Source organism: Aplidium turbinatum, chromosome 15 (assembly GCF_918807975.1).
Source record: "Aplidium turbinatum chromosome 15, kaAplTurb1.1, whole genome shotgun sequence".
Taxonomy (NCBI): Eukaryota; Metazoa; Chordata; class Ascidiacea; order Aplousobranchia; family Polyclinidae; genus Aplidium; species Aplidium turbinatum.
This window is the reverse complement of record NC_137486.1, coordinates 21,260,780-21,285,967: the sequence shown is the minus strand read 5'-3', so window position 1 is coordinate 21,285,967 and position 25,188 is coordinate 21,260,780. Positions and strand designations below refer to the sequence as shown.

Sequence of the window (25,188 nt, the reverse complement as noted above, 5' to 3'; positions counted from 1 at the left end):
TAGACTGAAAGCATCATTCTCAATATCGTGACGTCACACGCGTGCCAAAGGGGGGGGTTGTAACCCCCAAAACCCCCCCTTGGCTACGCCACTGCGTCGGAAGGCGTACACCGATGCATAGCGCTCAAGTCCGCTTTTCCGCAATGCAGGATAAAGATATGAAAAACAAACAATTTCCAGATGTCATATCAATGTGCAAGGGACGGATATCTAAATGTCGCACTCGGTTGCAGACGTCGGGTAAGGGAACGTTCAAATATTACGTAACGCTTTTTTTCCGAATTTTTGACCCCCCGCCCTCCCCCATGTAACGCTTTTTCACTACGAATTCAGCACAAAAAACTACCATTCCGTACTCGAAAGCGTTACGTAACGTTTTGCTTGAACCCCCTCCCCCCCCGATGTGACGCTAACGTAACGCTTTGCATAAACCCCCCCCCTCCCCCTCGAAGGCGTTACGTAATATTTGAACGTTCCCTAAAGGAAAGCGTTTTCACTGCGCTGGGTCTATTACCCCACTAAGGGTGAGAAGGCTAGGAAATTGCATTTAATCAACGGCTTTAGACGTTGAAGCAATGTTACCAGGGATTTGCCAGTTGAGGTTGGAAGAAACCCTGACAACAAACCAGCCGTTTGTAATATTAAGCAATCCATGCAAAAAAACGGCTGGTTCACCGTCTGAGAATCGGCTATCCTAATATACACATCAACTTTGCGATTACAAACGTTGTAGTTACGTATTGTGCCGACGAGAAATGAGAGGAGTTTTCTATTCGTCTGTCATATGACGCATTCGCTGCAAACGATTTTCCATTTATTTGTTTGAATTTATACTCGCAAACCACAATCAATCCTGGCCGGTAAATCAGTCTTGTAACATTGATTCAACGTTTGCAGACGTAGAATCAATGTCAAAAGAACACTTTACTGACAGATAGGTTGCTGGTCCTCCCGAATACATAAATTAGAGTTAGTAAGCGAATTGAAAGACCAACGGCAGTAAAACAACCACACTTTAAAATTCCATGTTCTTTCGCATTTGTTTCCAAACGAAAACAGAAAGGAATTTTTAACATTAGAGACGGTCATATTTAGAGACGGTCATATTAACGTTCACTGCGATCAAAAGTAAACAATTGGACATATTTAACTTTCTAAGTCAAAATCGCATTAGATTTGTCCAAATATAGAATAGGTCGACACTGGACCTGACCACTGGCACAAGTAGAAGTTTGTGCCAGCGAGCATAAACTTCTACTGATGACATAAAATACAAAAGGAGAGAAACATTTTTTACTACATTCAATTTTCCAGTAGGTTGGTTTCTCTTTTCAAAATAAAAAAGTGAGTTAAGATTTCCCTTTCAGCCACCCCCCTCCATGAACCCAATAATATGCTTCTTTTAATCTGAACGTTTTCCTACATGAATTGATAAGTCCACTTAAAATCCTAGTTACAAGTGTCTCAGTTTCCAGCACATCTAGACGCACTGTTGCACACAACAATAACCGCACAAGCAGCGTGCAAGGCTCAAACGTGTACTAATATCGTCGCTAGATGGAGCTCTTGCTTTTTTAAAGCTGCAAAAATATTTTTTACTTCAAATAAAATCAATAACAGCGGCTAGCCTAGATCGATTCCAGATGTCGTTGTAGAATCTTCCCAAAGGATGGGGTGACTCACTTCATCACAGCCGGGATAGTAAACAAGTAGAAAAGAATGCAAAGCCTCCTTACAACAGACCTGCACAACGGTCAACGGGTGACATGCGACTGGCGAGATGATTCAATTACATTTCACAAATAATTATTGACTTATTGATTCGATTTTAAAGAAGTACGGATTAACTTTTAAATGCAACAACGAGATAGTGCTGCTCCTTCGGCGGTTACTTGTAGGACGATTCGTTTCATGTTTTTCTATTCAAATGATGTATCTATCTGTATTTTTTAGTAACATTATAACAACGTTAAATATGGTAGCTTGCGTTCTTCTGGTGACTATAGGCTACAAGGTTACCTCGTGATGTTAAGGATGATGCCTCGCTTTTATTACCGACGTTTCGACCTATATAAAGTCAGTCGTGCTGACGGACGAAACGTCGGTAATAAAAGCGAGGCATCATCCGTAACATCAGGAGGTAACCTAGTAGACTATAGTCACCAGAAGAACGCAAGTTACCATATTTAACAAATGCCTGGTGAACAGTTTCACTCCGTCTTTATTATAACAACGTTTATATGCGGTTTGCGAAATATAGTTTTCCTTGTAGCGGTCATTGTACCATTTTAAGTTGTGCTGGCCTTACAACAACAACAGTGTCTCGGCTGTATATTATTTCAAATAAAAAAGCTTTCAATTTTTTTTTTCAAAATTGGTTCAATTAAGTAATTGGAAGGATATTCACCAGATACCTCCCCCAAAGCACGAAATGTTAAAGAGCAAGCGCGATCCAAAGCCTTTCTGTCGAACAATTAGGAATCGTTATCCCGTGTACGCCTTGTCGACATCAACGGACACAAAACTAACGTAATAAAGCAAAAAATAAACTCAAGCGCTCATGCACCGCTCCAGAGATGGCGCTTCACGTTGTGACATAACAAAGCGAATCATCCCACACTGTCGTGGAGAGGTTCCCCTGACAACCGATCCACACATTAAAGCGAAGGATGCGATGGATCTTGAAGAGAGATTTCGCGATTTGCACCATCTGGGTGTAAGTCGCGCAGAGATGTTTTACGTTGATACAACATCACTTTGAGGTTGAACCAATTAAACAACACATTGTCGATAAAAATATTTTGACGCTCATATAAACTACGTGCACTAAACATATCGTAGATCATCGTTTCAACACGTCACACGATGAAGACACCAAAAAGCAACCAAACGAGTTCATTGTGACGTAACAAATATTGCGACGAAATTATCTAATTCGCTTTGATATATACAAAAGCGACCGTCACGTCACAGAACAACATAGCAATCATCATTTTACGTTTGTTCAACGCTGACGGCGTTGGCAGCGTTTCCAAGCGGAATTTTGATGATGCAAGTCTTCCATATTACTTCATAGTGACGCTTGAATGACGTAATCAAAAGCCAATGACGCATCAGCGATGTTTCTCATGATAATGCGATCTGTCTACAAAATCAGTCTACACAGGTTCAACATGACGTCGTTCGCTTCTGACGCAATCGACGTGACGTCAACGATACGTCATAGCAATAAAAAAGGCTAATTTTTTGATGAAGCTTTGAAATCAGACAAACACTTTCGCCTGGGCGTCCGCTCCGGCGCTCGCGAGGTAGCCAGCGCTGGGATGGAACGCCACTGAATAAATCGACTCATCAAACTTTTTGCGATGTGCGGTCAGCTCTTGGATGCAGGTTTTGGTGTCGAGATTCCACAGACGGATCGAGCAGTCGTGACCTAGAATCGAGAATTATGTCAGGAGTAGTTGGACGCCTGGAAAGTGGGCATGTCATTATGAGATCAACATAAATGCTTATGACGCAACACTGAAGCAGACAAGAACGTAACAATGGAATGTCATGCAGGGTTGATCGGTTTAGGCCGGGGCGGTTTAAACCGCCCGGTTAAAACCTGGTTTAAACCGGACAGTTTTGACCACCTATTACTGGTCAAAACCTCTTTAGTGTATGAATCAAGTTGCTTTTCAATTGAATTAAAAATATTACCCTCCATGTTTAGTAATGATGTTCAACTATATTTTGTTTTGATCAACAATAACCTAAATGCTGCATTTGAAACAAAAAATATTCAATTTCTCTGTTTATTTTTCATAGTTCAATCAGTTGGTTATTTTAATTATTAAGAAAATTCAAATTCTAAAAATAAGTTTCTGATGAACCAAAAAATGCTTGGTAGAACGATGAACAATTTGCACAGCCAACTGAAGTACAAGAATTTATTCCAACAATTTTTCTTTTATGAAAAACATTTGCCATCAATTTTGCCATAAAATTTGCGCAACATTTGCCCTCCCGTTGCGTAGCACATAAGACGTAGCACGACATGTAATTAAGGTAGTAGTCTTAACGCTGTTTGATGTCTTGCTTTTGGCGGCGCTGAAACAAGAGAAAAATCCAAGATAGATATAATCTTTCGTACGAAGTTTAAGAGTATGAAAAAGAAGGCAAAGAGGGTTGTTGCAAGAGCTATGAAGAATGGTGCTGAGGAGGAACTTAATAAAATGGGGGAAAGCCAAAACAAAGTATTCAGACTCATAAAGCAAATGAAAAAGGATGGGAAAGATATTGTAGGGGGAAGATGTATAAGGAGTGGAGATGGGAAGTTGCATTTCAGCCCGGAAAGCAGAGGAGAAGTGTGGAAGGAACATATGGAAAATGTTATGAATAAGGAGAATGTATGGGATCATATGACAGAGGTTGATCTGGTGGAGGGTCCAGTGGGAAAGGTTACTCGTGATGAAGTGGTGGAGGCAATGGGGCAAATGAAACTGCATAAAGCAGCCGGTCCATCAGAAGTGAGCGTAGAGATGATAAAAGCAAGTGGAGAGTTGGGAATTGAAGTAATGCTACAACATAGCCAAAGGGTATTAGATGGAGAGGGAATGCCGGAGGAGTGGAAGCATAGTACTGTTGTTCCACTGTTCAAGAGAAAAGGCGATGTGAGAAGTTGCAGTGCATATAGAGGTGTAAAACTACTAGAGCATGGAATGAAAATTGTGGAGCGAATACTAGAAAAGAGGTTGAGAACATTGGTGAAATTAAATGATATGCAGTTTGGACTTATGCCAGGAAAAGGTACAGTGGATGCTCTGTTTATACTGAGAAGAATGCAGGAGGAATACCGAGAGAAGCAGAGAAAACTATATAGGCTATGTGTTTCGTCGACTTAGAAAAGGCATTTGACAGAGTACCAAGGAAAGTGATGGAGTGGGCAATGAGGAAAAGAGGTATACCGGAGGTATTAGTGAGAGCTGTGATGTCTATGTATGAGGATGCAAGAACAAAAGTGAGAGTAGGATCAAATTATTCAAACGAGTTTTTTGTGAAGGTTGGTGTACACCAAGGATCAGTTTTGTCACCTCTGATATTTGCTATTGTGGTTGACGTTGTAACTGAAGGAGTGAGGGAGGGCTTATTGAGTGAAATTTTGTATGCAGACGACCTGGTCTTGACAAGTAATAGTATGGAGGGACTGGAGAGAAAGTTTGAGAAATGGAAAGAAGCATTTGGATTTGGAATTAGATTTGGATTTGGAACAAAAAATATTCAATTTCTCTGTTTATTTTTAATATTTCAATCAGTTGGTTATTTTAATTATTGAGAAAATTCAAATTCTAAAAATAAGTTTCTGATGAACCAAAAAATGCTTGGTAGAACGATGAACCATTTGCACAGCTAACTGAAGTACAAGAATTTATTCCAACAATTTTTTTTTAAGAAAAACATTTGCCAGCAATTTTGCAATAAAATTTGCGCAACATTTGCCCTCCCGTTGCGTAGCACATAAGACGTAGCACGACATGTAATTAAGGTAATAGTCTTAACGCTGTTTCATGTCTTGTTTTTGGCGGCGCTGAAACAAGAGAAAAGCCAGCTATTTCGAGGCCTGCATATCAAACTGGTCACAACTCACAACTGCTTTTATATTTTCTAAATAGCCCATAGTCCAGGTAGCCGACCATTCACTACATAAAAATATTATTCTGGGTTTTGACCGGTTTAAACCTAGTTTTCATCGGTTAAAACCAGGTTTAAACCGCTTAGTGGTCAAAACCAGTTTTGACCACTTAGAGATCAACCCTGAATGCACGACGACAGTCACTTACTTCCAGAGAGCAGATACAATCCATTCGGATCCACGGCCAGACATGTGACCGAGTCGAGGTGGGCAACCATGGTGTGGACCAGCTTGCCTGCGACAAACATTACCAGTTATCACGGTTGGTTATTTTACATCGATTCAACGTCAGATGTTGAACCAATTTGCCAATTAGATCTATGAAATGCTAAAGTTGTTATGAGGCATAAGTTTCCTTGATGTAACTTCTATTCAAAAAGTGACAAAAAGCAAACACGTAAATAACGTCGTAGCAACGTAAACAAGAGGTCGACTGTGGTACGCGGAAGACAACTGCTTCGGTTTGCTATGCTTTGCCAGTAGCAAATATTTCAATAATAACTTTTCACTTAATGTTTAATTAAAATCGCTAAAAAGATGATTATTTTACGTAGAAACAACGTGAATGCTCACCTGCCGCATTATCAAAGAATTTGATGTGGCCATCATCATGAGCGGACATGGTGATGGGCATTGTGGGATGGGTTACCACGCAGTTGATACGGCCTGGAAACATGAACGCTCAGATGGTGATGTAATAATCCAGACAGAAAATAAGTCGTTTTTTGCATTGATTCTGTAGACGATGAATCAATTTAAAAAACGACTGATCTGCTGTCCGGGAAAGATTACCGCGGACTTGCACAAGAAGATTTCGAATTTTGTCAGAGCAAAACAAATCAGTAGGTTTCAAAGAAACTGAATTATTCATAAAACGTTGCATCTACAACAAAAACTTTATTATCAGGCACCGCATATACAAAGGAGAAACCACAAATCTACATCAGCAATTTATTGTTGTGGCAAGCAGAAAGTATAATAAAGGAATTATATAATCACATTTCCGGCCCAAGTTCTTTTCGCAATATGTGCATACTGTAGTTGTTGGGTGCAGCCTGAGAAGTGTAAGCCTTTGTCCACCAAACAAATGAAGAGGGCAGAAAGTTTTGCCGAAAACGTTCGAAATTATGTATCTATTTCATTTCTGTATTAATTTTGAATTATGCAATTCAATGTTATTAAGTTGTTATCGATTGTCTGTCTATGGTTTTTAAAAAGTACCTCTCTACCAAAGCTATACTAAACAAAGAAATGATCGCCAATCACAACTACTATAGGGAGCTTCAAGGGACATCCCAAGGTATTTGGATATAATTAAGAAAAACTTCCAGCTGTCATTGCTGAAATATGATCACAACAATAGCAGGCCTTCTAGAGACTGATCGTCGATTCCGTTGAAACAGATTCTGATGGTTAACAAACCCAATAAAATATATAATAATTGCTCTGGAGCGGTGTCGAACCCACGTCCTTTCGATCCTCGCGCAGACGTTCTCACCACTCGGCTACGCAGCCGACGTGGTATTCAAACACAAACAACAGACTCACCTCCATCCCCTTCAGTGAGGGTAGTTGCCACCTTGCCTGTCTCCAAGTCGTACAGTTCGACCCTTCCATCGCTCGTGGACACCACCACCTGGTTGCTGTCACAACGAACGAACTCACCGCACGTGGGCGCATGTTCACCTGGTAACAAACACACAAGTTCATCGTTACAAGCGAACAAAGCCAGAGCCGGAGGGTTCGATTCCACAATCAGGTATTTCTTTATCACGAGATTCTAGTAAGCCAAGAAGTGTTCATATGTGAGAAAGTGCCATACACTGCGGAATGACCTTCCTTGGGTGAACAGCATTCCAAGGTGGGGGGATTATCTTAGGATCCCCAAAGAAGCAAAAGAAAACGATATACATGAAATTTAACATGTTTAATTGTTTATGTATGAGAAAAATACTGGCATGCCAAGATTAACCGATTACTTATTGTCTACTGACAATGCATCGACGAACCCTTCTATGTCCAAACGTACTTGAAACCAAGTTCCAATGCACAATGTGAACACTGAACACTCGCTGAATACTATACAGCAAGAACAAAGCTTTATTTACATCATGATCCGTTGCAAGCAAGCAATCGTCATCATACCATGACGTTTGACCAAGCCCTTACCTTCTATCAGTATGGCCTGCAGTAAGGGATCAGGTGAAGTAGGATTCCAAAGACGCACGGACATGTCCGATGAGGTAGAGAGAAGTTGTCGTCGCGCCCCCGAGTAGGACAACGACCACACCGCGTCTGTATGCCCGATCAAGGTCTCCCCGGTCAACGATGAATCTGTTGATACAAATAAATACAATAACACAACCGGTACCAAACGATGCCAAGTAAAGCGAATTAAATCAAATATAGTTATTACTTTCTAAAACCTCCACAACCTGTTTCACCCTAAAAGGGGATCATCAGAAGGCCCTTATTCAAATAAAACAAGAATAAGATTCTATTTGAATAAAGGCCGTCTGATGATCCTCCCTTTAAGGTGAAACAGGTTGTAGACTAGAGATTTTAGAAAGTAATTATTATATTCAATGTTCATACGAATAAATAATGATCTGCAAATGGGGACGACATGTTTCGACCTTAAGGTCTCCTCAGTGCAGTAAACGCACACTAACAAATATATAAATCAAAGATAAAACGATATATCATATGATAATACAAAATATATCATGGATTTTAATTTTCCGTCAATAACGTTTCGAGAACACGAAAGGGAAAAAAGTAGCCGCATACTGATAAAATAAAACAAATTAATAAATATGAGGCAAGAAAATTATGAAACAATAGAAGCTATCTTTAAATGGACAGGCTTTGTGAAAAAGCCGCATCAACTCTGTCACGAATAGCCACCCACCGTATGCGTCGTAAGCATCTCTCTCAACACTGGGTATTCCCCAGCATCTGATGGTGGCATCCAGACCTCCACTGAAGCATGTGGAGCCTTCAGTGTCTATGGCCAGGCACAGTGCAGGCCCCCTGCAATAAGATAGCAACCGATTACAACAACTGGAGCCACTGAACTGTGTAAACTTGTTCAGGGATAAACAATACGAACTTTTTCGGCTAAACAGCAATTATCCCAGGCTAAGTATCTAAACAAAATATTTCATACATATCGGTATGCGGCGTAAATTGTAGGCAACTCTTTATTGGTCTTAAAAAATTAATGTACATTGCAGTGAAATCTCATATATAGTTTCACGGTAGAATCAAGCATGCTCGTCGTCGTCGTCTGAGCTTCTGGGGCCGAGGGTCTATCCTTTTACCACCCCAGTCATGTCATGAGCAACACGGTAGCCACCCAAGTCCTTGTAATGTCTGTCACGATCAGAGTTAAGCGGAAAGCGTGAAGATCATAAATATTTGATGAGGACACAGCAGTGGCACAATACTTGACAGCGCAAATGGATACAAACCTGCCTTGTCACAAACCACTTCCACATTCAAGAAAACCAATACAACGTTTGATATTATTGTACTATTATTGTTCATAGGCCATTCAACCGATACCAACACGCATCATGGAAACACACATTCTGCAATAGTGGCAACCAGCTACATGACCAGGTAGTAAGATCTTGAAGATCGACAACATGTTGGCTCCACAACCAAAGTACACGGCTGTGTCTTAGGACACCGAATGACGTAGTTAGTTCACGGTTTTACGTCTTTTGTTCCACGTACTGCGAGGGTTGGACGTCAGCAAGTTTCAATCCGGCTTGATGGCGGCTTTCCACTTACTTCCACTTTGAACATTGGCGGAGGTCGCTCCCCACGTTATCGCACCACTTTTTCTTTGGTCGTTCAATTGGACTACGCCTTTCTACTTCCAGCAGCTGAACGTTCTTAGGCCATGAGTCCTCTTCCATTCGTTGCAGGTGGCCGTACCAATAGAATCTCCACCATCATACGACCACTTCTACATGGTGGATGCCAAGCCTTCTTCTCATTTCTTCACTTGATACTCCATCCACCAGTCGCTTTGAGCATATTCACCTCGCCATAGCGTTGTCATTATGGCTCAAACGCTGATGTCCTCCGCAGTGACTGGCCACATTTCATTGGCATAAAGCATTACGCTTGATGCAAACGAAGATTGCTTCTTTAGTCGTTCACTTAGTGTAAATTTTCAACCATGAGAAACAATGCAGACTTCATGAAAAACTAGAATAAGAGATGATGTACTTACACGTGTCCCCTGAAGCAGTATATGGGCTCAACATCGAGAGATTGCGTCTTTTTGCTCGGAAGAGGTTTGTTAAGGTTCCACAACTTCATGGTGTGATCCTCGGATGCGGTGATGAGTGCGGAGTCATTTGGGAGGAACTTGACTGCTCTGACTCCATCAAAATGGCTACGCAGGGTGTACTTGGGACTCCACGTCTTACGGAAGGCTTCTTTGTTGCCGCTTATCTAGGGAGTGGAAAAGAACAGCCAGATAGTAAGCATTTTTCCTTGCACTTACCAGATATTAAACAATGGCGAAGTCTTAAGGTGAATTTTGCTGTGCAGATACGTTCACGAGTAAATTAAGCTCTTCCTGTGGAGCTTTTGGGCAAAAGTATTCAAAAAGAATTGATTTTTATCGAGAAAGCAAAATTGAAGATTGAATAAATGCGTCACCGTAAGAAAATCACTCATATGCACTGGAAGGGGCGTTAGGAGGAGTGGCCAAGCAGCAGGGATATCAACCATTGCTGGTGGTGTTGAAAAAGTCAACGTGCGCCTAGGACGTCCATCAATGACTATGACGACACAGTTGGGAACGGCATTACAGCTGGCATGGTGGAACATTAAGCTGTGGGTGGCAGCAAGATCGGTAATCGAATCACAGAAGGCAACAACGCAGTTGACTCTATTGCTTTGCGGAGCTCTCAGAAAACGCACAATACAATAAACTACAGTAAAAGAGAAAAGGCGCAACAAGGTTGGGGAGACGTTTGCAAATATACAATGAGACGCTGAAACTATTGAAATTAAATAAAATTACATGAAAAACATGTGATCTTTGTTTTTTACGATAACGACATTATGATGAAATCGTAAATGAAACGAGAATAAGGGGGAGTTGGAAATTGAATGAGGCTGTTCACCAGGCATTTAGTTAAACAACATAAGTACTAGGGTGGCCAAAAAAAATGGAAATTTTTTATTTTTGTTTGCACACCCTCTCATTTGAGGAGGATTCATGAAAAAATGACACTGTAAAAATTTGAAGTGAATCCGACAAGAGGAAGTGCTCTCCCACCGACCTCTAAATTTGCTTTCTTTGGCATAATTCATCAAAATTCCTTGAATATGTGACGTAATTCTTTTTTGACTTATCTACATTGCAGTTGCAGCATTTTTGTGTTAACCATTGTTTTACTCTGAATTTATGATATAATAAGTGTTTCCACATGCAGAAAAACAGAAATAATGCACAAAATAGATCACATTAACAAGCGTTTGGAATGAAATTACATGCACTGAACTTTAGCGAAAACCGTATAAAAGTACGTTCACCAGTCACAATCGCAACGCTTCAGGTGACAACACATTGCCCAGAAAAAGCAAAAGAAATGTTTGTAAAGAGTCAAGCCATTGATTTTATTTAATGGAGCTGTTGGCATGTTGGCGTTTACTTGCACTTGTTGGAAGCAGCTTTCTGTGGTGCTCGATCACCTGATAGAGGAGCTGGCGCTGTTGTTCATTTTCCGTAAGGACTTCATTGAAGTCAGCAGCTAATTTGACTGCCCAGTGCCCGCTCTGCACAATCATTGACGACTTTGAGATCATGGCATGCAAGAACTAGCAGCCTTCGATTAAATGCCTGCTGCATGACAGTGATAGCTCCAGTGTGGATTCCCGTATTGCTTGATGCCGTGTCAAAACAAAGTGCAGCTAAGTGCTCTGCTACAACTCGTGTATGAATTCCACTACTTTTTGGCCCATTAGTGATCCCGTTCCAACAGGCAGCTTCGGAATGCCAAGCAGTATCTCAACATGCATAACAGAAACTACAATGGCCAAAGATTTGCACTTTGTGCCATTGGCATTAGTCAAATATTTACCATGAAAATGAACAACAAGTGGAACTGTAACTGTTGGTTTAAATTTTTGCAGCACTGCAGCTGCCAGGCTTTCACATGAGGTGTTTCGAGCATTCATGACAGAGGAATGTGACATTGTCAATTCATTTATATCAATTCCAGCTGCAGCAAGAGCAGGAGTGACGATCATCATTGCTTGACGACTTGATGTTATAGTTCTGTTCAGTGCTGCATTAAACAGTGGATTATCGATAATGCAGCGTTTTGGTAATGGCTGCTCCTACTGGGTTTTGTTTTGGTGTTATTTGGATTTACGGTGTAAACAGTGGGTCACTGGAAGAATCTTCATCATATGCTAATCATTTTCAGATGAGAAAGCAGCAGCACTTGATGGTACTGGATCAATGCGATTTCCGTTGCGTCTCTGTTCATCATCTTTGCGCTTTCTATACTTTGCAGCAGCTTGCCGATGCATTGGGTCCTCTGTTGTCATCAGTATCTGTCATGCACCACCTTGGTCTATCAAAAACTGGCAATCTTCTGGTATTGTTATGCGGCATTCCCAGTTAGCATGTGCAATATCAAATAATGCACTTAAGCTCTGGGTGAAGTCAGCTTCTGAGGTCAGCTGGGAAGCTGAATTTCGCCTCCCTTTGTGCTTTGATTCTCTTATATGCTCTTGACGGATGCGTTTTAGTTTGGTAACAACGTGAGTCTTTGCAGTGGTAGCGATATTAGCTTTCACTCACAAGAACTGTACTGCAAGCAAGTGGCAGTGTAACCTTATTGATCTTCATCTCGTAGAACCACACCCCATACAGGCAGCTGACATAGCCCCTCAAGGGAGTCAACACTAGAGAGTGGGTGTCCATTTGTTGACTCTCTTGAGGGCCATGTCAGCTGCCTGTATGGGGTGTGGTTCTTCGCCGTCTACTACGAGATGAAGGTCAATAAGATTACACTGTCACTTGCATGCAGTACAATTGCAGATGAAGTAATATTAACTACTACCATCTATGCCACTTTTTGGTTTGCAGCACCTTCATCAATATCTGCCCCTACAAATGACCTAGCAATGTTACAGCTCACAGAGGATTAGAAAGAGGTTGACAATGCAATTTCTCAAGTGGCAAAAAAAAGTTGAGGTTGCGCTTGTGGTACATCAGTGAGGATCTTGCTGCACTGCCTTTATTCAGTGATAATAACACAGATGATGAAAAGAAGGCAATCGTTAATGCTCTTAAGAAAGACCCATTTCCCGAAGATGTTCGTCGTGTTGCCCCAAACAAAATTGTCAAGTTTTAACGTCTCTCTTTGGCACAGTTTGTAACATAGCGTTCACTTAACCTTTTCGAGTCACTGCTTCTGTTGACACATGGCGTGATCGTGATGATTATAAAGAAGCATGCAAAGTTTGGCGTCATCTCAAAGCCGTCAATGATTGTGCAGAGCGGGCAGTCAAATTAGCTACTGACTTCAATGAAGTCCATACAAAAAATGAACAACAGCGCCAGCTCCTCTATCAAGTGGTCAAGCACCACAGAAAGCTGCTTCCAACAAGTGCAATAAAGTCAACCAATGGCTTGACTCTTTACAAACATTTCTCTTGCAATTTCTGGGCAATGTGTTGTCACATGAAGTGTTGCGATCGTGACTGGTGAACGTACTTTTATGCGGTTTTAGCTAAAGTTTAGTGCATTTTATTTCATACCAAACGCTTGTTAATGTGATCTATTTTGTGTATTATTTCTGTTTTTCTGCATGTGGAAACACTTATTGTATATATCATAAATTCAGAGTAAAACAATGGTTTACACAAAAATGCTGCAACTGCAATGTAAATAAGTCAAAAAAGAATTACGTCACATATTCAAGGAATTTTGACGAATTATGCCAAAGAAAGCAAACTTTGAGGTCGGTGGGAGAGCACTTCCTCTTGTCGGATTCACTTCAAATTTTCACAGTGTCATTTTTTCATGAATCCTCCTCAAATGAGAGGGTGTGCAAACAAAAATAAAAAATTTCCATTTTTTTTGGCCACCCTAATAAGTACAACTGGTGCAAATTAAGCTAAATTATTACGAGATCTATAAAGTGACAATCTGCGTTTATTCCGACGAAGTCTGATTGACGAAACGTCGGAAGCAAATTGTCACTTTATACATTTTGTCAATGTGATAGTTTCTCTTAATTTGTAGGCTACCAGTAGAACACATCATGTTATTTAATTAGAATAAAGAGTAATTTGCTGAAAAGCAGTATATTGCTTGCATCGGTATGCAGAAGGTTATTATGTGACACATCTTGTAGTTACCTCAAACGCTAAGGGGTCTGCTTCGTTGGCTACGGTAAGTCCGGCAAGAGCTCCAAGTCCTAGTGCTGACTCAATGGCTTCGTTCCCCATATGGGTCCCTCCCACAGTGAAGGGAAGGGCATCTGCAAGATAGACAAATCAAAAGATCGAATTAATAGCGATGGTTTTTTCGTTTTAACGCCACAAATGACGTTAGCGCCTGAGTTTGGCAAGGAGGAACCAACTGTAACAATCGATAATTTTTCGGTGAACTGTATGACCATTGACCAATCAATACAATGATAGTCTCTGCAAGGACCAACTGGGTAAACTAAGCTGCTTTGACATCATTATGCGCTGAAGCTTGTAAGCACATGTCTTCAACAAACAGAGTGGTATATAAAAACAAACATTATTGTTGCAAAAAGTAGCTCACCTTCTTGGGGTAGGTGGATATTCACTTCTTCTTCAGCTTTCGGTATCTCGCTCCCACGCAAAGTGTCCAACATGCTCTGCAAGCCTTTCTTGTCCGGGCCTGCAGCATTATCACAATAAAGGTGATCAACCTGGTGAAATGCTTTCACGCAACATCTGAACCAAGCGGGGTTTCTGTTGCACTTTTGTCCAAGTGATGCCATATTAAGACCATTGAATATAATATTTTATTAATGCACAAGCTGTAGCACCGCAGACAGTGAACACAAGGTTCACAAAAGCGAAGGCGATTTAAATTAGGGCTGTGGTGCTAGAGTCGGCCAGCTATAAACGTAGGAGTCAAAGTATATTTTTCGATCGACTTCACAATTTTGGTTCAAATTCAAACATCAATGTTGTTTGATAAAGATGCACCAATCACCATCAATATGGCGGCGGCACCGTATTGCAGCCCATTGAAACAAATCCTAAGTGAATCTATTTCATCAAACAACTGCGATTGAAAGATTTGGTTTCGGTCGACTCCACGACCGGATGGCGTAGAGAAATGTCATCTAACAAAGTAGCCATTCGTTGGCGTCTAACACAGGCAACACAAAAACAAAAGACGTTGAATCGTAGAGATAGAATACAAGCGAGTCAAAAAATATAGAGCCCAAAATTTAGACACTAAATTCATGTTCTGTAAACGTTTCGTAAACTATACTGTTTTCATCTTCAGTCTACTACGAGCTTCCTTACGTTTGAGTCCTTTTCGCTTCGTCTGTCGCTTCTCCAACCTGAACTGCTCCTTCATTGCGTTCAACTTGTTCTGGTCAACCGACCAATCGGTCAGCTTCGAGTCATCTGCGAATAGTATGATGAAACAATGATCTTTGTGTAAATGATTTGACTGCTTATGAACGAGGTAAGGTTATACCACGTCGGCGATTCCATTGGTATTGTGGAAGTTTATAACGTTTTTTACCCTAAGAAATCGAATTATGCGTATGGCCTTCATTCCTTTTTACCAAAGTTGTATTTTTTTTTATTCTTTTTTCAGTTAATATTGGCTTCTGTCGTATTTACAACAACCATGGTATTGAGTTTGCGGTGAAAGTGAATAAGCGGCGAAGCTTCGTGATCGCGCAAACCAATGCTCCAAAGGTTGCCGGTTCAATAGAGAATTTCAGTTGGACAATTCCCTAAAATTATTAGAAATCGAGTAAATATCTCAGGTGTAAACTATTGAAACAAACCTATTTCTTGGACTTCAGGATTCAAAAATGCGAATTCAGCAAGCGCCATTTCAGTATCGTTCAAGTCGTCCACAGCAGCAAAGCCGTCCTAGAACACACAACAAAATAAAACTATGGCCTTAAAACATAAGGGTCAGGTTACTGCGCGGTGCAATAGAAAGCAAAATTACTGAGCTGAAAATAAAACACCAGCGTTATCTTAAGATATATCTGTACGGAAGAAAAATACCATCTCAATGAAAGTTGTACATCGGACAAAATCTACAATAATAAACAGAACGAGAATACGTAAGAAGCGAATGACTCAAATACTGGATGAATTGCAGAGAAAAGCAAAGCTTGCTTCACCAGTTTTAGAGCATGCGTTCATCGCCAACTACGGCGTCATCCGTTTAAATTTGTCGTTTGGTTTCCTCCACCCGATTGCACCTCCAAAACTGGGAAGATAATAAGTTACGGTATCTGGAAAAGATTCAAGATGTGGAGAAGCGTGGCTCAATCACCTTATCGGCTCTTGACATCCTCTGTTGGTCACCCGAGTCGACAGCATCCTCATGGATGGCTTCATCATCATCATCTTCTCCACTCTGGAGGAAGTTGAACTCCTTAAAGACATCGTTTTCTGTGGGTTCCCCCTTACCCCGAGATAAGAATTCCGTGGACCTGAACAACCCGTTATAGATGAGCACGGCACCTTGGTCGGTAAAGTTGTTTTTAAATTTGCGTTAACAATCCAACGCAAGCCAACACTACGAAGTTTGTGAGCACCAAGGTGGTTGAACTCGGAGCCATTTTCTTGTTAAGACATCAGCTCGCCCATTTATAACCGCCTACTTGAAGCAAGCAAAGTAGCCATAAAATTACCACACAAAATAAAAGATTCTATAACCAGCAATCAGATCCAAAGTGCAATGAACACTTCGTCATTCAGCAGCTACGCAATGGTTTCAAGTGGACTCACATGAAACAAGTAGCATAAGCCAAAACCAGCACTAACAGTTAACTTAATTATTAACCATTGCAGCACAAACTAACACAGATACGTGTTATCATTGTGCTGTCCAAGTTCCACTGATTACATAAATCTAACGTCTTGCGGAGTGGAATCAATGTAACGCAACGTATCAATACAAATTCCTTAGATCGCAATAAAAACAGACCTCACAAACCCGATTGTCTGCCACGCAAATCCTCTCCACGTATGGCAAGTTCAATTTTCAAGATCGGTGGTTACAAAAGGTTATGATGAATACGTTACTCGGGAGCTACATGCGGCTATGCTGGCAAACGTAGCAGACAAATACCAGAACAATGAGACACCAAACTTTGCTAGCAAGCACTCAATTAAAACGAACATTTTACGCGGTGCTACTGACCTACTGTACCAAAATATGTTTCTAACTCAAATCTAATTTATGTTGACATTTAGAAGCCAGAAAGGGCCGCACTCAGCATGTTATCCTCAACAACTTCGAACTTGTAGCGGTAGAACATCAATAAGCGTAGGCGTAACATCAATAAAAGTATAATGTTGCACTTTATAACTGAAAAAAGAGAAATAATTACAAAACAAGAGTCTAACAAATCATCGTCAGCCATCACACCTTGATCCATAAACCGCAATTAAAACAGCAGTGAGATGGTAAATGTAACATGCGCAAGATAATCATAGGCTGGTCTTGCTCGCAGCAAGTGCTGTTGTTTTGTGAAGATGGCGGTTACCCGGCTAGCATAATTCGTTCTTTGAACATTGATTCAAAGATAGCAAATCGACGGTTAGTGACATCATACAAACTACAAACCGTCCATTTTCACATTAATTCAACGTTTTCAGACGTCTTTAAATCCATGTAAAAATTGAATAAAGCTCGGATGTGGTGAGTTAAATTATTTGTTGATTTTGGTTGAAATATGGACTTGGTCTGGTGCAATGGACAAGAATAATAAGGTAACCAACAAGTCAGCTTGTCAGCATCTAACCTACAGATCGATGACTGGCTGGCTTCAATCTTTCACGTCTGCAGAGTGCAGACGTTGGATCAATGTAACACACAACTAGTTTGCTTACTGGGACAAAATAAAGCCTTCCATTAAAATACAAGACCATCACATGCTAGCTGCAGTGCCCCTCAACCCTGTACCACCAGACCAAATATAGCAAGTTAATGCAAACTTAGAAACACCCACTTATGCTCCTCTTGCTCTGTTACTCCTCCATTGATGACTTTATTATCGTTGTCGGTTGCTTTGTTGAGGTCATAGTTGTTACCAAGCAACGCCCTGACGCGTTGTGACCTGACATCCAGAATGGTGTCGCTATAGCCAACTTCCTGAAGGTACCTGGGTGGCAAATGGAAGATCAGTACACAGGTTAAATGACGGTTGAAGAATGTAAAGTTTCATTTGCATACAGAAAAGCTGCCTCAAAACAGAAACAGTTCTTTAAAAAATCGTCTTCTATTTGATGGAAATTATGATCACGGCAACAAATTGCAGATAGTGAAAGACAATGAATGACAACGCAGCAGCTACAAACATGTCAATTTCCTAGGTAAATTTACTGTAATAAACAATTACTGCACATTCCCAAAATTTTGTCTACATACATTCCTAAAATTATTGTGAAATACAAGTCATGCTGCTCGATAGACACATGTAGAACATGTGGCTATGATGAGCTGCGCAACTCACTGTCGGAGAAGTTGGCGACCGTGTCTCCAGGACATGTTTGCATTGGCCGGAGGAAGATCGCTGTTCTTTGACTCATCTGTCAACGCACGACAAGTTTGTTAAAGATTGTTACTATGACTGAAACAGCTCGTCGTGCTTAATTATTGTACTTCAAGCATCTGAGTGATACGCAAACAATAGCAACAAACACGAGATTATGAATAAACAATAAACATAGGTTCCATTATGAGTTCAAATGAGACATGCAAATGTGATAAATAATCTCAACACATCTTTGCAGTAGGTTTTCATTGGATTCAATTATGTAATTGGTATCACATTGGAAATAAAAACCTCGTTAAAGAATGAACTTGAAAGTTTTGAGCATGGTTGGCTGCATCAAGGAAATACCGAAGGCAATAGAAACCAATGTCGGAGAGAAGTATTTAAAGCAACATCAGAATGGCTTCTAGCTCAGCCAGCAAATCAGCCCTTGTGAACATTGATTCAAGGTCTGACAAGGACTGACTTGCTGTCTGAAAATTTATCACTCACCGTTTGAATCTAGGGGCTTTGGTTCGACGTTTAAGTCAGTTCCGAACTTTAACTTGTGAACTTTAGCTCTGTAACAAGCAGTTGGTAGGTTTATTAATAGAGAACAACATACCCATTGAAGCCACTGTTTCTAGTCACCGAAAGAAACTACCTGGCCTTTTACCTCTCAAGAGTCGTTGAAAATCTTAACGGCTGGCAAGAGACGTTTGTGAATAGACTTTTAGACAAATTGAAATGTCAAGCGTCCCAGAATTAACAACTGTACCTTTCTTGCTTCAGTGCAAATTCAAGCATCTTGATTCTACGAATTAAGTCTCGTTTCAAATTCTCTTGGCCTTTTCGTTCTCCTTGTAGGAAAGCGATGCGTGCCTGCAAAGAAAATATCACGTATTTATGATCGTTTCATCAGTCTACAATATATGAATGCATGCTCGTACTTTGTTGAGGCAGACCGGATAGTGACTGCGACAGTAATTGAAACAATTTGTTTGATAGCACATTTCCACGAAACGCTCATCTCATCTCTAAATAAAAGGTCCAATGAATTGACTAAAAATATGATATTCTGCAAACTAGGATGAGTCACTTTCAATATCCATACAGCGGCTTACTGTCGGAGTGGTTATGTCAATGAATTCATTCAAATTTCAGTGGGGTACCTGGATCAGGCCATGCAATATGATCACATTTCCGAGAGTAAAATGACTTCAAAATAAACCCAAATCAAAACGTAAACCTTAAAGATGCCATGCAGCACAATGTGTAATAAACATTAATCTAGGCATTGCATTAATCAGATTTGCACTCAAATGAGTGCTCCACAAAACCATTAGCATGGCCAACCAAAATTCTGGAATAGTCTATAATAGATGATATTGGTTTAAACAAGCCATTGCAGATTTTTATTTGTGTTTATACTTTTTTGTATTGGTTTTTTAAATTTTTAGATGATAATTTTACTTTTCAAACTGTAAACTACTTGGACATGTGTGGTCAGTTGTGACATTCTAACTGCATGGACAATGACATGCTTTCCACGACTAGTAGTTATGTACTGAAGTCTAAATATACGTTGCATTGGAGGTTTACAAGACATAAATACTTTTTCAGCCAATTTATTAGACAAAATAAATTTCAAATACTACTCAATAAATGCATGCCTACTAGCATGGAACGGCCCTGGCTAATCAAGTAGGACCCAACCTCAAAACGCTGCCACATCATATGAAGCTGAATTTATGACTGTTATGAAATGAGTAGCCTAGTCTATTCACTTCATCATCATCATCAGTCGTTATCTCCGCCTGCAGCAGATTGCGCATCAACATGGCTTAGTTGCTTCCAAGAGTGGCGATTTTGAGCCAATTCGCCCAGTGTCATCAAGTTGAGTCCGGTCCATGATTGAATGTTGTCTTGCCATCGTTTTGGTTGTCTGCCACGTTTTCTTTTTCCTTGTGTGCAAACTTTGCTGATTCCGAGTTGTGATCTTTTAGTGTGGCCGAACAGTTTTAAAACTTTTGATTTTATTATTGCTGCAATTGGATGTAGTTTTGTCATACTTAGAAGCTCTTCTATTTTCGTGTTCACTTCACATATTCACTTCACACATTGCAATAAAACAAGGTATGCAAAATGATAAATTCAAAATAGAAAGCACGAGTTCAAAGTTATATAATGATAGTGCAACAAAGCTTTTGAAAAGAATGGAAAAAAAGATTTAATTTGATTGCCAAAAACTTCATTCGTACTTGTAGTTCAGCTCGTTCGACATCCCACTGTGCTCTTTCCATTTCAAAACGTGACCATTCGTGTTGTATGAAGTGCAGAATGCCTGGCATGGAATAGATCACCTTGTTCTCACCCTGTCAACAAAGCATACAGCAATTCAGTATCTTTGTTATCAACTTATCAATAAAGCCATTCTCCTATTACACCTTCATGACAAGAATAGGGTGCTACAACACTCAATTTTTGTTTCATGAATTACATTAATCTTGTTTTGTATACAATAACAATAATCGTGTTTTTATTTGCGCCCATTACAATAACTTGCAGTACACTGCAATCAAAGATGCAATACAACAGACGACAGGAAGCAGCGAAGTGACATATCGTCTCTAATAAGCTGAACTAACGTAACTCCAAAAATGCAGTTTTGAGAAAATTGAATTTTAAAGTTCACGCTGTGTTTGCTGTGCATTCATTTACGATAGTTCATCGTTCTGTATCATCAAAACTAAAGTAGATAGAGTTACGATGCTTTAACAAAATAAACTGTAGTCTATAAAGATACCAAATCAATCAAAAACGCAATTTTGAAAAATTTGGACTTACGATAGTTCAGCTTGTTAGAGACGATATAGTCTTCGAGTCAGCTGTTCCCTTTATTTTGGCTTATATAGCTTAAGAACATTTAGGCCAGTGATGTTACTTAGTTGTTTGTGGTAAAAAAAAAACTCTCTACCAGAACTCTAGGCCTATGGTATCACTTAATTACACTGGTCAACAAAAAAAGAATTTTTTTTTCTTGCATGGGCTTTGAGAACTGATTTAGGGTAACTTTGGGGTGCTGAATCTGAATCGGACTTTAGATTTATCCTATCACGTCAGGTTTGTGAGATATGATAACAGCAAATTGCTACTTTTGTCAAAAGTGGAAGATTTGGCATTGCGTTTACTACCAACATATGCAGTGCAATAACGAAAGGTTAGTGTTAGACAGGCCAAAACAGCTTAAACAAGGTTTCTGAACAAGCATTCCCATAGGCCTGTTTAAATCTTTGTGGTTTCATGCAAAACATTGACGGGGGTGGGGGTTAGTTATACTTTTAGCCTCCCTTTTAGCTTGTTACTACTGCATGGTTAATAATGTTGCCTAGAAAACAAATTTGTATCAAAAATATAGTTGGTGGGTGTATTTCAGCTACTTATGTACTACATGGCCTGGATATCTGGATATAGCACAATGTGTATGTGCAATAGACGCAACGTCAAATCTTCCACTTTTGACAAAAGTAACAATTTTCTGTTATTATATCTCACAAACCTGACGTGATAGGATAAATCTGAGGTCAGATTCGGATTCAGCACCCCAAAATCACCCTAAATCCATTGAAAAACTCCATGCAAGAAAAGTTGTGTTGACCAGTGTTATCATTGTCACCCAAAAAGCAAGTTTCGTGTTCTGATGTTTGCACAAAAACATATATAAGGTTTACAAAAACACAATTAGGTGAAATAAATACCACTTACCCTGTCATCACTAGGGTTGTTATTTTGGAGGTCCATTCTGTCCATAGCGCAAAAGTGATTATGAAAATTCCAATGCTAACACAATCTGGTTCATGCACTACTAAGCATTAACAAGTGCAAACACTTAAACTGTTACAAAATAAATAAAAACAAAAATTAAGAAACGTTGAAAGCACAGCAATCAGGGTTGAGAAAAACCCGGGTTTTTTTAAAAAAGCCCAACCCGCCCGGGTTTTTCTAAAAAAACCCGGGGTTTTTTGTTTTTTTTTAAAAAAGATGCAAAAAAGGTAGATTCATGCTTATTTTACCTCAAAACTACTTTTTACAAATGAAGTGCCTTTCACTCACAGTACATGCTTGCATAACTCAATAAAATAATGCACTAGGGCTGTTGTTGCTTGAATGTTGCATCATCCATTAATTTTAAGATCAAGTTGGGTGTTGCCTCATCCACTGATTTCTATACCAAGTTGATGCTACCGTGGTAGAATCACATTATTGCATCGTTTGCTTTAGATTTGAAGGCAAGGAGCATTTATGCCATCATGTTTAAATATTTTTTATCATTTATATTATACGAGTAATGGATGAGCAATTGAGCGATTGCTGGCCATTTAGGCAAATGCTCTGAAACAGACACGCGTTAGAATCCAGAATCTGTCATTGGTAAATAGCCTCCTAAATTGCATTTCACTTCATATATACAGACTACAGTAGAGTAGTACTTTCACCAGTTTAACTATAAGGTCTTCTTGCATAAATGAGTTTTAGTATAGTATACACAAAGTGGCATTACTTGATTTTTGTGTACCGTACAATATCCACAGCGTTTTCAATTTATTCTTGGAAATTTACTTCACAATCACATCCTTAAGTCCTAATTTAAAGTTTGTTTTAAGTGCCTTGTAGTGTTTTTGTTCATTTTTTTAATTTTCTAATAAAAACTGGACAAATATGATGCTCTGGGTTTTTTTATGGGGTTTTTTGGGTTTTTTTAAGTGGGCTTTTTTAAAAAAACCCACCTGGGTTTTTTTGGGTCGGGTAAAATACCGACAACCCTGACAGCAATAATTATGTTAATGAATAACAGACAGAATTCTTTAAAGCATCTTCATTGTATGAGCCTCTGGGGTGGAGGGTTATCATTTTACCACCTCTGATTCACGAAATGGTCCGTTTAGAGAAATGCCAATTCAGAGACACCTTTTTTCGGAGAAAAGTGATTTAGTGATTTCTTGAAAATGCAGCGGCTGCTTCTGTTTATTTAGACTTAGAGCAGTGGTTCTTAACCAGGGCCAGGGTTCGATCAAACCCTTGGGGTTTGACGAAGCTGTTTCAGGGGTTCGCGCTAACGTTCTCTGAAACATTAACACATGGCCTACTGAATGGTATATCAGCGAATATTTTTGGAAAATATTGTCCAGCCGAAACTTGATTGCGGCTTACATGATGGTAAATAAATATCTGTGTGTTTGACGCATGATGTAATGATGCCATCTGCATGTAACACAAAATGCAAAAAAAAACGTAACATTGTAAAAACAATCGGTACGGTAAGAAAAACATCACTTTCTCAAAACATGAATTTCCTCACATTTGCTTTTTACATGGAACGACAGGAGCAGAGCTCTTATTTTTGAGGAAATTTTCTTAGTCCAAGGAAATTTAGTTCTATTTTCAATTTTTTTTCAACAACAGCAGAGATAAACAGTTCATATTTGGATGACATTATCGAGCTGCAAGAAAGCGAGATGCGAAAAAGAAACTTCAACACAAGAAGTCTTGAAACGTTATGATGCCAACAAACGGAAAGTTATCTTACTATTACAAAGGTTGCCCTTGAAATTCTCATGCCATTCATAACTACTTGTTTATGCAAGCATGCGTTTTCTATGCTGGTGGATGTCAAAGCAAAAAAAAGAAACTGGCTTGCATGCAAAAATGTCATGAGAATTGCTGTTTCCGAGACAAGGCCTCAAATCTCACTATTGGTCACAGAAAAACAACAACAGAGGTCTCATTGATACAGTAATGTACTACAATTAAATGTGGTAGATTTTAGTTTTTGTGATTCAGAGAAAATTTGGGGTACAACAAAAGCTTGCAGAATAGCGCAAGGGTTCGACAGGTTAGAAAAGGTTAAGAACCACTGACTTAGAGGATCTGCACTTTGCAGGGATCATTTGGGTACGTTATTGTTTCAGTGAGGTAGATGTAAATTAGCTGATATGTTGCACGTATAGGCTATAACAAAGGTGGGCAAACTTTTTATCTCGAGGGCCGCATTCAGAATCTGAATTTGTTTGAGGGTCGCGGTATGTATTAAGATTATAATCCCAAAACATTAAGTCCAAAATAGTCAAACCACAAGCTTTTATTTGTTTTTATAGTGACGAAAGAAACGGAGATTTTATATACAGTACACGTGTTACATAAAAGATATAAAAAATGTTTGTCTCAATTATTTATGTGAATATTATACAACCTCCACATCAAGATAACACTTTGCCAGACGCATTTGAGCGAATTAAACAGAATACATCTGTGAGCGAATTAACATAATCAGAAAAACTGTCGCAATCGTCGCTTTTCTCTCTACCAACACCAAAAGTCTTGGCCTTGATCCAAGACTAAAACGAAAAAGGAAGTTTTATGATGCGACAGGCTGAAGTCAGAAATTTCGATTGTGACGTAATCGGCTGTTTAGCAATGGCTGCTTTAACACTAATACAGTAATAAACATACATTCATGCAAGATCACAATGTGGCTGGGGAAACAAACTACTGTACTACAGTACAATGCGACAAAAAGACTACAATTTATCTTTATCAAGATGAAATAAGTATATAAAGAAAAGGTTTAATTAAGTCTTTGTAGAAATCAAAATTTTCAAGCGATTTTAGGATTATTTTTTCTATATAATTGCTTCAGGCTTTCGCGGGCCACACCATTGTTATTGCCCACCTCTGGGCTATAACAAT

The 25,188-nt window shown here is 39.5% G+C and overlaps 1 protein-coding gene across 1 annotated transcript; it reads right to left on the bottom strand.

Annotated features, from left to right (window-relative positions):
- Window positions 1-460: 460 nt before the first annotated feature.
- Window positions 461-22,337, bottom strand: LOC145783904 (striatin-3-like). Its single transcript, XM_082595665.1, has 18 exons — window positions 22,207-22,337; window positions 20,703-20,816; window positions 19,220-19,323; window positions 18,955-19,022; window positions 18,421-18,496; window positions 17,917-18,069; window positions 16,233-16,392; window positions 15,730-15,817; window positions 15,233-15,337; window positions 14,493-14,591; window positions 14,078-14,199; window positions 9,921-10,144; window positions 8,586-8,707; window positions 7,844-8,008; window positions 7,223-7,360; window positions 6,248-6,340; window positions 5,823-5,909; window positions 461-3,433 (listed from the first exon to the last, which is right to left on the bottom strand). Exons 1-18 carry the CDS (start codon window positions 22,249-22,251, stop codon window positions 3,264-3,266), a joined length of 2,133 nt encoding a protein of 710 aa, XP_082451791.1. The 5' UTR covers window positions 22,252-22,337; the 3' UTR covers window positions 461-3,263.
- Between the last annotated feature and the right edge of the window lie 2,851 nt (window positions 22,338-25,188).